Source organism: Rhinopithecus roxellana, chromosome 12 (assembly GCF_007565055.1).
Source record: "Rhinopithecus roxellana isolate Shanxi Qingling chromosome 12, ASM756505v1, whole genome shotgun sequence".
NCBI lineage: Eukaryota > Metazoa > Chordata > Mammalia > Primates > Cercopithecidae > Rhinopithecus > Rhinopithecus roxellana.
Genome location: NC_044560.1, coordinates 24,439,983 through 24,455,117, shown reverse-complemented (window position 1 = coordinate 24,455,117; position 15,135 = coordinate 24,439,983). Strand labels below are relative to the sequence as shown.

The 15,135-nt window shown below is 58.2% G+C and overlaps 1 protein-coding gene across 5 annotated transcripts in view; it reads right to left on the bottom strand.

The window, feature by feature from the left end:
- Positions 1-8,660, bottom strand: part of PLCH2 (phospholipase C eta 2) — a 75,357-nt gene extending 66,697 nt beyond the window's left edge. For 4 of the 5 annotated variants that reach the window (XM_030942728.1, XM_030942731.1, XM_030942730.1 and 1 more), the window contains exons 1-2: positions 8,500-8,660; positions 6,049-6,340 (exon numbers count right to left, since the gene is read on the bottom strand). In XM_030942728.1, the coding sequence (XP_030798588.1) occupies positions 6,049-6,163 (115 nt within the window). In that variant the 5' untranslated portion in view covers positions 6,164-6,340; positions 8,500-8,660. Of the gene's footprint in view, positions 1-6,048; positions 6,341-8,474 lie in introns of all 5 variants that reach the window. The other variant, XM_030942729.1, reaches the window with a different exon arrangement.
- Positions 8,661-15,135: the final 6,475 nt, after the last annotated feature.

The window sequence follows — 15,135 nt, the reverse complement described above, 5'->3', positions numbered from 1 at the left end:
ATGCTGCCCACACCCTCCTCTGCCTGCAGGTCGCTACCCACCCTGGCCTGGAAAGACCAGCCCTGCTCGCTTCACCAGACTCCAGGAGCCACTGTGCCCGGGACAAGGCTGCATGTACCCACTCAGTGCCAATTTCCAGGGCACTAGGAGAAGGGACTAGCCTAGCCCTCGGGCACAGCCTGCAGAGCCACCCACCCCTGCCTCTCCAGGCCTCCCAGGAGACAGCCACAGGGACAGCTCCACCCTGGGGAGCTGCCACTGACCTTGGAGGGAGGAACGGAGGAGGGAGGAAGGGAGGAGGAGGGAGGAGGGGAGAAAGGAGGAGGAAGGAAGTAGGAAGGGAGGAGGGGAGGACAGGAGGAGGGAGGATGGGAGGAGGGAAGAGGGAGGAGGAAAGAGGGAGGAGGGAAGAACAGAAGAGGGAGGAGAGAGGAAAGGAGGAGGGAGGGAGGAGGGAGGAACGAAGGAGGACAGGAGGAGGGAAGAGGAGGAAGAGGGAGGAAGGGAGGATGGGAGGAGGGAAGAGACGAGGATGGGAGGAGGGAAGAGACGAGGATGGGAGGAGGGAAGAGAGGAGGAGGGAGGAGAGAAGAGGGAGAAAGGAGGAAGGAAAGAGGGAGGAAGGGAGGAGGGAGGAGAGAGGAAGGGAGAAAGGAGGAGGGAAGGAGGGAGGGAAGAGGGAGGAAGGGAGGAGGGAGGAAGGGAGGAGGGAGGAAGGGAGGAGGGAGGAAGGGAGGAGGGAGGAAGGGAGGAGGGAGGAAGGGAGGAGGGGAGGAGGGAGGGAAGACAGAGGAGGGAGGAGGGAGGAAGGGAGGAGGGAGGAAAGGCCCTCACTCTTTTCCTGGTCAGAGGGAGAGAGATGATGAAAGCTGAAGTCTTAGCAGCAAATTCAGCCCTACACTGGGCAGAGCAGGTGTCCCCAGGTGAGCCCCGCAGGTGTGGGGCCACTCACTCCAGGCTGAGCTGAGCCTCCCGTCGCAGGGGCTCTGTACCCCAGCTGCCCACAGTTCATCATCTTCTCCACCCCAGCTGTATTCCACAGCCAGCAAAGGACCCTGAAAACCCAGTCTCCCCTCCTGGAGATTACAGCTGGCCAGGCGTGCTGTGGGCTCTGAGAGCCGTGTCACGCTGCACTCGGGCCCTGCTGGCCAGCAACTATTCCCACCTCTGTCCTCCCCAGGGACCCCATGGAGGCCCCCGGCCCCTTCCCCAGTCCCTGCAAAGAGAGGCCCCATGCCTGCTATCCCCACCTCACTAACACATGCCTCCAGCCTCTAGCCATTCAGAAGCTAAAACAGATTTGCTGGAGCCCTCTGACTACCCAGGGTGGTGTGAGAGCACCCATCAGCCCAGAGCCCAGGGACCCTGGGCATGAGCGTGACTCCCCTGTCCTCTCTAAGGAAACATCTCGAGCCCAGGTGCCCTCCCTGCAAGAGGCAGCACCCAGGCCCCCACCCACAGCCCCTGCCTGGCCTCTCGCCTGTTCACTGTCCCCAGGTGACAGGGGTTCCTGGAAGAAAGGTCCTCACCCCCGGGACCATCTTCCACATGCTCTCCCTCATCCTGGTGAGCTCCACCCCTCCTCCCAGCAGAGCTCCTGGACTGCCCACTTCTCTGCGGCCCGGGCAGGACCGTCCAGGTCAGTGTACCTACATCCTGCTGCTGGCAAAGCCAGGTCCCTGCGCCCCGGTGTTCTGCCCGGCCTGCTGCCTGCTGAGGCTTGCAGGCCATGAACTTCTTAGAACAAATCCCCCCTGTGAAGCCAGCTATACGCCACGAGGACACAACTCTAGGGGCCTGCCTTCCCGTGTGGGCTCAGGTCTCCCGGACAGCCTGGGCACAGCATGGGCGCCCGAGGACATACCCAACCCACAGCTGATTCTGCTCGGAGGTGGTTTCCACAGGGAGCCTCGGTTTCCAGGTGAAGCACATCATTAGTGCGCATGGCACCAGGGAGTGGAGACACAACCGGCTCTCCCCACCTCTTGTGCGGCTGGCAGCCCGGGCAGCCTGGGGCTCCTCTACCAGCTGGGGGAAAGGGGGTTGCTGGAAGCCAGGCCCTTGCCACACTTGGCCCTTCCAGGACTGGAGGGTCCCACGGCCCAGTGTCCAGGCTTCCACAACTCAAAGTAAAGTCAAGGCCCCCGAGGCCAGTGACGGAGCTTGTGCCGCCCGGACCTGGCAGCAGCTGCTTTGTCTACAGAGGCAGCGTTTCATTTTGCTTTCCACAACCAGACTGCATTCTGGATACAGTTGTGGAGACAGATAAGGAACCTATGCATGGGGGAAATACGCCCCTGCCAGAGCCCCCATGGGTGCCCAGGAGAGAAGGGGCCCCACGCAGCCACTGCACAAGGAGCCGGGGCCACTTCCCCAGGTCGCAGACGGCTCTGAAGGTGAGTCCGTGTGTCCTGCCTCCTTCTAGAAAAGCCTCTGACCCGACTTCAGGCAGGGACTAACCCAGGGAAGGCGCAGTGCCCCCTGCACAGGCACCCAGGCAAAGGCCCCACCAGCCCCTAGCACACCCAGCCACCTCTCTTGGTTGCTCAGTAAGAAGCTGAAGGTGGGAGCTTCAAAGAGCTCGGTGCACATAACAAACGCCACCGAGGAAGACCCGCCACGAAGTGGGACGTGTGATGCCTGCGCGGGAACCTCCTGCAACATTGATGACAGCAGTGCATCGAGTTTCCTGGGTGCCAGGGGAGACCGCACTGCTGCACCCTCGGAGCACGAGGCAGACACTCAAAGCCGGGCTCCAGGGGAAAAGTCGAAGGTTCGAAGGGACCAAGCAGCCAGCATCATCCAGGGCCCCGGCGTGGGCGTGGGCGCGTCTAGGGAGGGAGTCAGTGGCTCTGAGGGGGTTGGGGAGCAGGCAGGGGCTCTGCCTAACCCAGGCACACAAAGGCACAAAGAAGCAGGGAGAGGCGGACAGCAATGCCTGGTCTGATTTTCTCCCTTGTCCTTTTCTGTATTTTCCAAAGTATCTCCTCTGAGTGAGTCTTGCTTTCATGATCAGGGAAAAAAGAAACATGCAAGAGCCGCCAACATAAGAGCCGGCGTCGAGTCAGAGGGAAAACGTAGATCTGAATGCACTTTGAGGTAGGAAAGCCCCCGGGGAGGCTCCTATCGTGCGGACACACCGTTCCCACCTGTGCCAGACTCAAGGCGCCAAGGCTGAGCCGCTCCAGCTCCAGCTCAGTGAGAATGGGGGGACACATACTCCAGCAGCCCTGAGCCCCAAGGGCCACAGCCTCCCGCTGGAGCACTCCAGGGGACAGGATCACACCAGCCCGGATAGGCCTCAGCAGCCCCCGGTCAAGTAGGGTCGTGCTGCCAGTCTCATCCACATGGAGATGCCAGGGAGGGCCCACCAGCCCTCAGAGGCCAGGTGCACACGCGGTCAGCCCTACAAACCTGCCTGCCTCTGCTCCCAGCACCACCACCCACACCACAGCACACTGGTCCTCCCCGGACACCTGAGCATGTACACAGCAGGGGCCGGGAGCTGAGCTGGGAGGGGAACAGGGGAAGGAGGACTCCCTTTACCCCCCTTTACCCTCACTGGCTCAGTATCAGGGGGCAGCCCGAAGAAGGCTCTCACCTCTGAGTTCAATAAGCGGCCCGATCCTCCCAGAGGGGAACATGGTCCCAACCTCAGGGACAGGACGGGGCGAGGGCAGGCACTTGAAGCCCAGCCATGGGCACTGGCGGGTCACAGGCAGGCAGGTTCCCCAGGTTCTTCCACCCAGCCCATGTGTGCACTGGGAAGAGAAGGGGGCACCGCCACAGACCCTTCCCCACCTGACCGACAGGAAAGACCGCCAGGCACCTCCCGGGGCAGCTCCTGTGACAGCCCCTCCAGAGGGGCAGCCGGGGACCCTCCCTGCTGTGGGAGGGCAGTGGTGTGCATCCATGCAAGCCTGCACAGTGGGCTCTGACCCTCCACCTCTGGCATCTGGCCCCAGGCACTGAGAGGCTCAGGGATCAGGAGTGGGGGTTCCCAGAGCCTGGAGGGTGCACTGTCCGGGCAGCTCAGACCCTCGACATGCCCAGCAGGGGTTCCCAGGCCCAGGGCACTGAGTGTGGGGGCCAGGTGCACACTCCAGGCTGTGCCATGGGCCCAGCCACGTGCCCAGCAGTTATCTGCATTCTTCCCCACCCGTTAGCCCTGGGAGCTGGATCAAGCTGCTCTAAATGAAAGCCCGTTACCACGGATACACGGGAACTGGGGTAAGGCAAATTGCACAGGGGATGGGGGGTGCCGTCAGCCATGAGGGGCCAGCAGCACACGGAGCTGGCCCCAATGCTGTCCCATGGCCCCCAGCCTGGGCCCTCTGCTGTCCACCTGCCCCCGTTCCAGCCAGAGTGCTCAGTTCTTCACACCCAAGCTGTACTCCCAAGCAGAGTCGACCCCCGTCCCTATCACTGCCCACAGCTTCAGGGCTGAGGGTGTGAGCCAGGAAGATGGGAGAGTCGCCAGCCAGGCACCAGCCCCAGCATCCTGGGGTCCTCGCTGCCTCATCTGCAGAGTCGGGCCTGGCCTCACTGTAGGTGGCCATGGCCGTGAGTCCCAGAGGAGGTAGCACAAAGCTGACGCCTGGTAAATGCGCAAGGTTCCATGCAAACCTCCCTACCCGGGACCCCGAAACCCAGTAGGCCAGGGCCGAGCCTGCCCTGGAGCAGGCTGGAGGCCCACACCACCTGAGGCACCTTGCCAACCGCCGCCCTAATGTGCATAGCTAACTGAGCTGGCATCAGTGGGGGCAGGCACCGACTCAAGGGGATGGGACACGATTCAGGCTCAACCAAGAAGGAGGCTCCCAGAAAGACCCCCAGGATGAGGGTAGGCCAGCACCCAGCACAAGACTGCCCTCCCTCAGCAGCCACCAACCAGGCGTGGGGTGGGGACAGTGACAAGTGGTAGGGACAGAGAGTCAGGGACTGTGATGAGGGGCAGGGCCAGCAGCAGAAGGGGATGCTGCAGGAGTCCCCTGTCCTGGGATCTGTTGCCCCAGGACTCGACACTGTTTCTGTACACAGGACTGCTGGCTCCTCCCCTCTCCAAGCTCCTTCCCCCTCCAGGCCCTGCCAGAGTTGGAAGCTGGAAGCTCTGGAGGGAGGGGCGCAGCTTGCCCCCCTCCCCCTATCCAGTCTCCCCTTTCCCTGGCAGTCCATTCCAGACAACTGCTGAAAGCCAGGGCCCCAAGCCCGGCAGGGGCTGTGTGCAGCTACACAGGCGCAGTTCCACCCTCAGATGGCGGAGACCTGTCTGGGCACATCTGGAGAATGTGAGCTTAACAAGCCGGAGCCACCTTTGTGAGGCACAGGCATGCACAGAGCATGAGCACACACACACGCACTTGGGCACACACCACGTAGGCACAGGTGCAGACCCTCATCAGTGCAGGCACACACATGCACACACGCAAGCGCTCACCGCTGCCATGGTTCTTGCCTGGGAGCAGCTGCCCAGAGAGCAGCAAGGGCCCCCAGGGGGAGCAGAAGTGGCAGGTACTGGTGTGCACACACAAACACACGCACACGCAGGGCAGCCAGCCGCAGGCCTGCTGCTTCAGGGCACCCCAGCAGAAGCTCAGGAGCTCAGGGGACCAGCTCCATGCCCCAAAGTCTCCACACTAGACCCCAGAGCTATCTGCCACATCGGGAGACCTTCGCACTTCTGACAGTGACACCACCACCAAGAAGGAAGCATCGTGAGCTGCAGGGGCACCTCTCCCAGACCCTGCAGTGCAGCAGGTGGGCAGAGAGCTATCTCCCAAGAATGAACCCACGCCCTCTCTGCCCACATGAAGGAACACACACTGAGAGCTCTTGAATTGCACACCGGGCTCCTCTGCACGTGGTGACCCCACCTGTCCTGGGGTGCTAGCAGAGCTCCCATTCTCCCCAGGTGACATCATGGAACATCAGGGTCACTGAACTGAACCCTGAATCATATTGTCCCTGGGCTCCAGGAAACAGAGATGCATTCAGCAGGAAAAGAACAATGTTCTCTGGCTTGGTGTGGGCAGCCAGGGCCTCACTCACCCACAGGCAGAATGTTGGTGCTCAAGAAAAGCCACCTGCTCTCCAGATCTGGCCCTGGGTCTTTAGGCGGAAAAGCTGGGCCAGGAAGGGGGCCGGCTGTCGGGGGAGCCATCATGGAGGGACTGAGGACTGTCGGTGGGGACAGCAGCTGAAAGCTGCGACTGGCTGGGATCACCAGCTGGGGCCAGCCGTCCACAGGAGGCAGGAGGAGGCCTCTCTGAAGTCCCTCCACTCCCAGGGCCCTCGGTGTCCCTTGTCAGGGTGTAGCCTGGGCCGGCAGCTCATCACACACCTAGAGAGAGCAAGAAGGCCAGAGGGAGTCAGCAGGTGAGGTCTGTCCAGGCAGGTGCATAACTAGAGAGAGAGAGAGCACAGTGTGTGCCCAGCGACCCCTGCTGGCAGGCTCTGCATTGCAGCCCAGCTTCACTGCACCTTATAGGTAAATAGGCCACCAGAGCGGGTGTAGGCCAAGGCAGTGAGGCCGGGTAGCTGCGTCTGAACAGTCAGGTGGGAAGGACCAAAGGGCAGGGGAGGAAAGCCACAGGACCCCTTCCTGAAACCTCAAGTCTCTGGGGGAGTCACAGAGGAAGCCAGAGGACCAGGGACCTGAGGCCACAGCTTCCTCGATGCTCCAGCTGTTTCTCTGTGCTGACACTTTCCCCACAGCTTGATGAAATTCAAAGGCAAAATGGGAGTCGCTTTACAGAAACCAGCCACTCTCCCAGGAGCACATTTGCAAAGCAAGAGGTGCCTGGGGGCCAGGCACAGTGGCTCACACCTGTAATCCCAGCACTTTGGGAGGCCGAGGCGGGCAGATCACGAGGTCAGAAGATCGAGACCATCCTGGCTAACATGGTGAAACCCCGTCTCTACTAAAAATACAAAAAAAAATTAGCTGGGCGTGGTGGCAGGTGCCTGTAGTCCCAGCTACTCGGGAGGCTGAGGCAGGAGAATGGCGTGAACCCGGGAGGCGGAGCTTGCAGTGAGCTGAGATCTGGCCACTGCACTCCAGCCTGGGTGGCAGAGCGAGACTCCGCCTCAAAAAAAAAAAAAAAAAGGCCGGGCGCAGTGGCTCAAGCCTGTAATCCCAGCACTTTGGGAGGCCGAGGCGGGTGGATCACGAGGTCAGGAGATCGAGACCTTCCTGGCTAACACGGTGAAACCCCGTCTCTACTAAAAATACAAAAAACTAGCCGGGCGCGGTGGCGGGCGCCTGTAGTCCCAGCTACTCGGAGGCTGAGGCGGGAGAATGGCGGAAACCCGGGAGGCGGAGCTTGCAGTGAGCCGAGATCGCGCCACTGCACTCCAGCCTGGGCTGACACAGCGAGACTCCGTCTCAAAAAAAAAAAAAAAAGACTCCGTCTCAAAAGAAAAAAAAAAGAGGTGCCTGGGGTGTCTCTGAGCGGGGGCCCCCCAGCCCCTACTGCTGTGCTGGGTGCAGGAGGTGCTTGCCAGTCCTCAGGGCACACTGGAGCCCCACGGACGCAAGGAGGAGCCCCAGGCATGGCAGGCAGCCCTTTCTCCCTTCTCCAGCCCTATGGTCTCACTGGTGTCACTCCTGGGGCCAGGGTCTCAGGCTTTTTTAGTCACCACTCAGCCCATGCAGTGAATCAAAGCCCCTTTGGTCTCCCTGGTAACATCTGCCAAGGGCAGCCCTGCTTGGCTGAGCTCCAGACCCCTAACTCTCACTGCTCCCCTAGAAGGGGCCCCAGGCTCCAAGTAGCCTCCATGTCCTGGCCCAGGGGTTCCGTCCCACTAGCCTCTGCTCAGACTCCCTGCCCAGAACCTGCCTTTCCACCACACCAATTTGCCAACTTCTCACTCTCGGGCCAGCTCCTTTCAGAGTCTTTCTGGCCACCTTTTCCTTGGTGCCTGCCCCTCAGGGAAATGAGTGTCCTCCCTGGGGAGGGGATTAACAGGGGCCAGGCGGGAGGCCTTAGCTGTTGGGCCTGGATGCTTTCCTGCCTGCCCAGTACAGATGCACGTCAGGAGCCCTGGGCCCTCAGACACCCAGAGCCATGCTCTACCAGGTGGGAAGAACAGCCAGGCCGGGAGGGCCAGGCTTCTGGCAGCATGTCTGTCTCCCTGGGGCCCTAGAAGCAGCCCTGGCAGGTGGGATCCCCACCCTTGACCTCGCCTCCCTCCTCACACCCAATTCCCAGGAAGGAGGACCCCTCGGCCACCTGTCCCCTCACCCTGCACACCTCAGGCCCCGGCCCTCCAGCCTCTCCCACCCCCTCCAACCGGCACAGACCTGGACTTGGCTGGCCCGGTGCCTCTGGCAGCCCTGGCCCCAGAAGATGGCAAGGAGACAGCGTCAGGCCACCCACCCCAGGGCCCCCAAGACTCTCGGCTCGCTCTCGACCAGAGGCCTCCCTCCTTGCCCAAGCCTAGTGGTGCCCAGCCCTCTCTCCAGCGCCCCTCACCGCACTGCCCTGGCTCCTGGCTCACCCCCAGACGTGGGGTCTCCCAGCCCAGGTTCCCTGAGGCGGCTGGAATGAGGAGTCCCTCAGCCGCAGGGCCCTGGAGGCTTGAGCTGATCCAGCCACGGTCCCGGCCGGCAACCAGCAGGTTCCTGAGCAGTTCCTGCGGCAGCGGGAGTGCAGGAGCTGTGCCCCGACACGTCTGCCAGTGCAAGGGCCGGGCGTGGGCTCCGCTGGGGCTGGCACAGTCCAACCTAATTAGGCAACAATGCCACGTCGGCTGCCGCAAGCCTAGACGAGGCCATGGAAGACCATGAGGTCAGCCATTGGCATAGGCCCCACAGCACGGCACCGGGCGAGCCAGAGTCCCCGCGAAGGACAGCCACACTCCATGCTTGCCCACCCAGTCCTGCCCTGAGAGCCACCATGGCCCCAGAGTGGCGCCCTTGCTTTCAGCCACACTGGTCTCTGCAGCTCCTGGAGACCTGCAAAGGGCCTGCAGGTCAGAGGAGCACCGGCTGGTCTTGTCATGGGGCCCTCCCCAGTGAGGCCTGCTGCTCCCCACCCTGGCCATGGGGTACTGGCCTATCCCTCGGAGCCCAGACCCTGGCCTGAGAAGGGGACATTGCCGGTGCCAGGCCTTCAGCCTCTGCTCAGACCCTGGCCCTGCTGCCATGGGCAACTCTCACTGACATCACTCGGGGACAGGCTGGACCGGGTCATGCTGGGGACAGGGTGGAGAGGTCCCCTGGACCCTGTCCCCACTGAATCAGGAAGCACAGCCCAGGCCCAGGCCCAGCTCCAGGCCAAGTGCCCAGGGTGCAAAGACCACACACAGACCAGCAGATCGTCCTCTAGGCAGGGACCTCTGCCTTCAAAGTCCTGGGAGGATGAAGTGGCACCCACTCAGCAGGCCCTGCAGCCCTAAGTTCCCAGCCTGCCAACCCGCTGCTCTCACCCACAGGGAGAACCCAGGTACCTGTTCAGGGCCAGCGAGTCCAAGCCAGCTCCCACCTCTGGAGGGCTCCCACTTCTGGAGGGCTCCCACCCCCAGAGGGCTCACCAGCTGCTTCCGTTTCAACACCTGCAGTGCCCCCTCCCGCTGTGTCCCTTGGATTGCGAGCTCCCAGCAGAGGTACTAGAGGCCCCCACAAGCCCCGGCCTGCTCCTTGATATCCTCCCATCCTCCCTCCCACCTTCTGCGGCAGTGCCCAGGAAGTGGAGTGCCACACCCTTGGCTGGCATCCCCTGGCTCAGGAAGCCCCCTGAGGGCAGGTAGAAGTGGGAGCCTCAGCCTCTCCAGGAAGGATGTCTCAGAGGGGCACCCTCTCCCTCCTGGTCTGACGCCCCGCTGGCCACCCAGCCCACGACAGAGTCCACTCTCGGGAGAGAGAGATTGAGGCCCAGAGAGGGCAGGACCCTATCCCGGAGAAACCACCAGCAGGGGCGGCTGAACTGGGGCGGGTCCAGCTGCCCTCAGCACCTGACTCCTCCTAGACCTGCTGCCCCAGGCCCCCACGAGAGACCCAGAGGGTGAGGGGACAGCCCAGCTGCCCTCCTGGCCCCAGGGCACCCCACTGCAGCCCACTGCCCAGCTCCTCAATGCCCCCAGAAGCTCCACCCGGTGGGCCCCTCGCCACCAGCACCTGCTGTCACACAGAGACCACCTCCTGCTACATCCCTGCTACCCTGACTTCCGTCTCCAGGCTGAGCGTGGGTCCCAGGCATGGAGACCCCTGGCCAAGATGTCGCGGGCATAGGAGGCAGGCCAGGCCCGTGCCAGTGAGCCTACGGCTGGGCCTCTGCCAGGTGCCACTGGCTGCCCACAGTCCTCCCCACTCTCCCAGCCCAAGGCCCCTCTGTGAGGCCCTGCTGCAACCCCTGGACTTAGCAGATGCAGGGAACACAGAGCTAAGGTCCTGGAGAATCCACAGTCCCCAGCAAGCGCAACTGCTGCCCCCAAGCTGGTGGGGCTGCTAGAGCCTGCCTGGCTATGCCCACCTGCCAGCCTGGCCGCACATGGAGACAATGAACCCAGCAGCCCCGACCCCACAACCGTGTCAGGAAGTGTGGGGCTGAGGCCAGGCCCCTCCATGCTCACAGTGGCAGGAATGCCAGCCTGCACACCTGCGCAGGGGCCGGCTTCATGGAGGGAGCGGAGCCCGCCTGGCTCGCCAGCGCTCTGGAAACAGAGGGAGCGGTGTTTGACAAGGAAGGGAAGACCATGAAGGGCCAGCCCTAGATCAGCGTGGGGGCATCGGGCCGAGCTTGCGTGTGTAGGCCGGGGACTCAGCCACTCTGACCCAGACAGAAAGGCCCCCAGGACCCCACGGAGGATGCTCATGGCTGCCCGGAATCAGGGACTTTAGGAGCCCATGGGGTGGGGGACACCCCAGAGCCCCACTCAGTGTTAAAAGCAAGAAGAGAAAGCCTAGTGGCGGGTGAGGAAAGTAAAGATCAGAACGGGGTGCTTGGCCAAACACCATGCCATAGACACACCAGAGTGTGGCCCACGGAACCCTGGGGTCCTCAGAACCTTCCGGGATCCTGCAAGGTCTAAGCTGTTTTTAGATAAAGGAGGTGTCCCCTCCCCGCGCTGACGTCTGCACAGATGGTGAAAGGCTCTGATGGGTGACACCCTGGGCCTCGGCTCAGATACAGTGTCCTTCACCAGTGCGTGCTCAGAACTAAAGCAGAGGAAGAGGCCGTTTCCCTAAGAAGGTCTCTGCTGAAGCAGTACAAATGATGAACTGTACTGAAGCTCAGTTCCACGCAGGGAGGTGGGGAGAACAGAAAGCTGCCACAGCAAAGGGCGTTTTCCTGGGAGGAGGCTCTCGAGCGACGGGGACTCCAGCTGAACTAGCCAGCGGACCTGCTATATAGTGAGGAGCAGGATTTTCCTGGAAAGACAGCTGACAAACTGTGGTGCTGCTGGCTGTGTGCTGTGTAGGTGTTTCCTCAAAAACGCATGAGGCCAGGCCCAGCACAGGGGCTCACTCCTGTCATCCCAGAACATTGGGAGGCCGAGGCAGGCGGATTGCTCGACTGAGGAGTTTGAGACCAGCCTGAGCAACATGGTGAAACTCCATTTCTACAAAAAAAAAAAAAAAAAAAAAGCACCAAAATTAGCCAGGCGTGGTGGTGCGTGCCTGTAATCCAGGCTACTTGGGCGTCTGAGGCAGGAGAATCACTTGAGCACAGAAGGCAAAGATTGCAGTCGGCCAATATCATGCCACTGTACTCCAGCCTTGGCAAGACAGCCAGACCCTATCTAAAGGCTGCCACCTAAAAACCAACAGAACAGATCCAGCAACCCCACTCCTGGGTATATTTCCAAAGGAAAGGAAATCAGCGTGTTGAAGAGAAACCTGCATTTTCATATTCATCGCCACACTGTTCACAACAGCCGAGTTACGGAACCAACCTGAGTGTCCACCAGTGGGTGAGTGGGCACAGAAAATGTGGGGGGTGTGTGTGTATATGTGTGTGTGTATATGTGTGTGTGTATATGTGTGTGTGTGTATATGTGTGTGTGTATATGTGTGTATGTATATTATGTGTGTGTGTATATGGTGTGTGTGTATGTGTGTGTATATGTGTGTATATGTGTGTATATGTGTGTGTGTATATGATGTGTGTGTGTATATGTGTGTGTATATGTGTGTGTATATGTGTGTGTATATGATGTGTGTGTATATGTGTGTATGTGTGTGTATACGTGTGTGTATATGATGTGTGTGTATATGTGTGTATGTGTGTATACGTGTGTGTATATGATGTGTGTGTATATGTGTGTGTATATGTGTGTATATGTGTGTATGATGTGTGTGATGTGTGTATGTGTGTATATGATGTGTGTGTATATGTGTGTGTATGTGTGTGTATATGTGTGTGTGTATATGTGTGTGTGTATATGATGTGTGTATGTATACGTATGTGTGTGCGTATATGGGTGTATGTGTCTATATATGTGTATGTGTATATATGTGTGTGTATATGTGTGTGTCCATATATGTGTGTGTTACATATGTGTGTATATATGTGTATGTGTGTATATGTGTGTGTAAATGTGTGTGTGTGTGTGTGCGCCCAATGAAATACTATTCAGCTTTTTTTTGAGATGGAATCTCACGCTCTGTCGCCCAGGCTGGAGTGCAGTGGCGTGATCTCAGCTCACTGCAATCTCCGCCTCCTGGGTTCAAGTGATTCTCCTGCCTCAGCCTCCTGAGTAGCTGGGATTACAGGTGCCCACCACCACGCATGGCTAATTTTGTGGTTTTTGTTTTTGTTTTTGTTTTTGTTTTGAGATGGAGTCTCGCTCTGTCGCCCAGGCTGGAGGGCAGTGGCACAATCTCGGCTCACTGCAAGCTCCGCCTCCCGGGTTCACGCCATTCTCCTGCCTCAGCCTCCCAAGTAGCCGGGACTACAGGCGCCCACCACCACACCCAGCTAATTTTTTGTATTTTTAGTAGAGACAGGGTTTCACTGTGTTAGCCAGGATGGTCTGGATATCCTGACCTCATGATCCGCCTGCCTTGGCCTCCCAAAGTGCTGGGATTACAGGCGTGAACCACCGCACCCAGCCTAATTTTGTATATTTTTAGTAGCGATAAGGTTTTGCCATGTTGGACAGGTTGGTCTCAAATTCCTGACCTCAAGTGACCTGCCTGACTCGGCCTCCCAAAGTGCTGGGATCACAGCCATGAGCCACTGCACCCGGCCTCAGCCTTTAAAAAGGAAAAAATTCTGGCCAGGCACAGTGGCTCACACCTGTAATCTCAGCACTTTGGGAGGCCAAGGCGGGTGGATCACGAGGTCAGGAGATTGAGACCATCCTGGCTAACACGGTGAAACCCCATCTCTACTAAAAATGCAAAAAACTAGCCGGGCGAGGTGGCGGGCGCCTGTAGTCCCAGCTACTCAGGAGGCTGAGGCAGGAGAATGCTGTGAACCCGGGAGGCGGAGCTTGCAGCGAGCCGAGATCGCGCCACTGCACTCCAGCCTGAGCGACAGAGCGAGACTCCGTCTCAAAAAATAAATAAATAAATAAAAGGAGAAATTCTATCATTTTCAACAACACGGATGGAACTGGAGAACATCACACTAAGTGATATAAGCCAAACCACAGAAGACAAAGACCACGTTCTCACTGACAGGTAGAATCTAAAACCGAGCTCATAGAAGCCGAGTAGAAAGCTGGTCCCTCGAGGCCAGGGTTTGGGGAACAGGGAGATGATGGCCAAAGAGTGCCAGGCCTCAGTTAGACAGGAAGGGTATGTTTTGTGGTTTGGGGGGATTTTTTAGTTCCATTGTGCAGTGTGGTGAATATAATGAATAATAGAGTTTTGTGCATTTCAAAACTGCTAAGACTACATGTCAAATGTTCTCACCACAAAAGATGTTAAATATCTGAGGTGATGGTTATGTACATTAGCTTGATTTAAACTGAAATGATTGTACTTAAAAAACATACCACCACTATCAACCTCATAAATATATACAACTATAATCTGTCAAATATATACTTTTAAAAATAAACAGGCCGGGCACAGAGGCTCATGCTGGGGGGCCAGGGTGGGAGCAGCACTTAAAGACAGGGTTTGAGGTTGGAATCATCTCTGTAAACTTTATACAATTATCCAGGGGAGAAGGGAGGGGAGAATGGAAAATGAACCAAGCTGGCGGTGCAGGCAGCGTCACGGTCATGACGAGGTGGGCTTTGCTCTCTGACCTGTCCTCATAACTGTCGCTGCCTACCGCCCCAGAATCATGCAGACCCTGTCCCAAGATCACAGTTCCCCTAACTACCGTAGAGAGAATGACTTAAGCATTGTAAACGGTTGTTTTCCATCTGAGATACTCTTTCAGGTCCTGCATAACAGTAAAATGACTGATGTCAGCTGGTCAGAAGGACCTCACAGGAGCTGACTCACCAGCAAATGCAATTTCCACCTCCTGATTTCATCCCTCTTACCCCAACCAATCAATGACCCCAGTTTCTCCAGCCCCTCACCCTCCATGATCCCCTTTAGAGCCCCAGCCCAGAACTCCAGGAGAGGTGGATTTGAGGGTCGCCTCCCATCTCCTTGCTTGGCACCTGTAATCATTAAACTTTCTCTGCTGCAAACCCTGCTGTCTCCATGTATTGGTTGGTTACTGTGCAGAGGGCACACCAACCTAGTGGCCTTAGAACAAGAACAACCAGGACAACATAGCAAGATCCCATCTCTTTAAAAAAATAGCTGGGTGTGGGGGAATGTGTCTGTGGTCCCAGCTACTCAGGAAGCTGAAGCAAGAGGACCATTTCAACCCAGGAGTTCAAGGTTACATTGAGCTGTGATGCTGCCACTGCCTTTCAGCCTGGGGGACAGAGCAAGACCTTGTCTCTAAAACAAACAAACAACAAACAAACAAAAAACTAAATAAAACCCTTTCCAAAACAACACAAAACAAAACAGCAAATTGCAGGATCTGCTGTCAATAATAAAATTCAAGCATAAGTAAAAATCAGCATTTTAGAAAACTTGTATTCATCACTGTGAGTCTATCAGCTTCCAAATGTTTAAAGGTTTTTATCATGAGATCGGGGTGATAGTAATGTGATTTTGGGGTAATATTTAATAAAATATGTCAAGATTTGAAAAATCTGCATAACTCAGTAAAC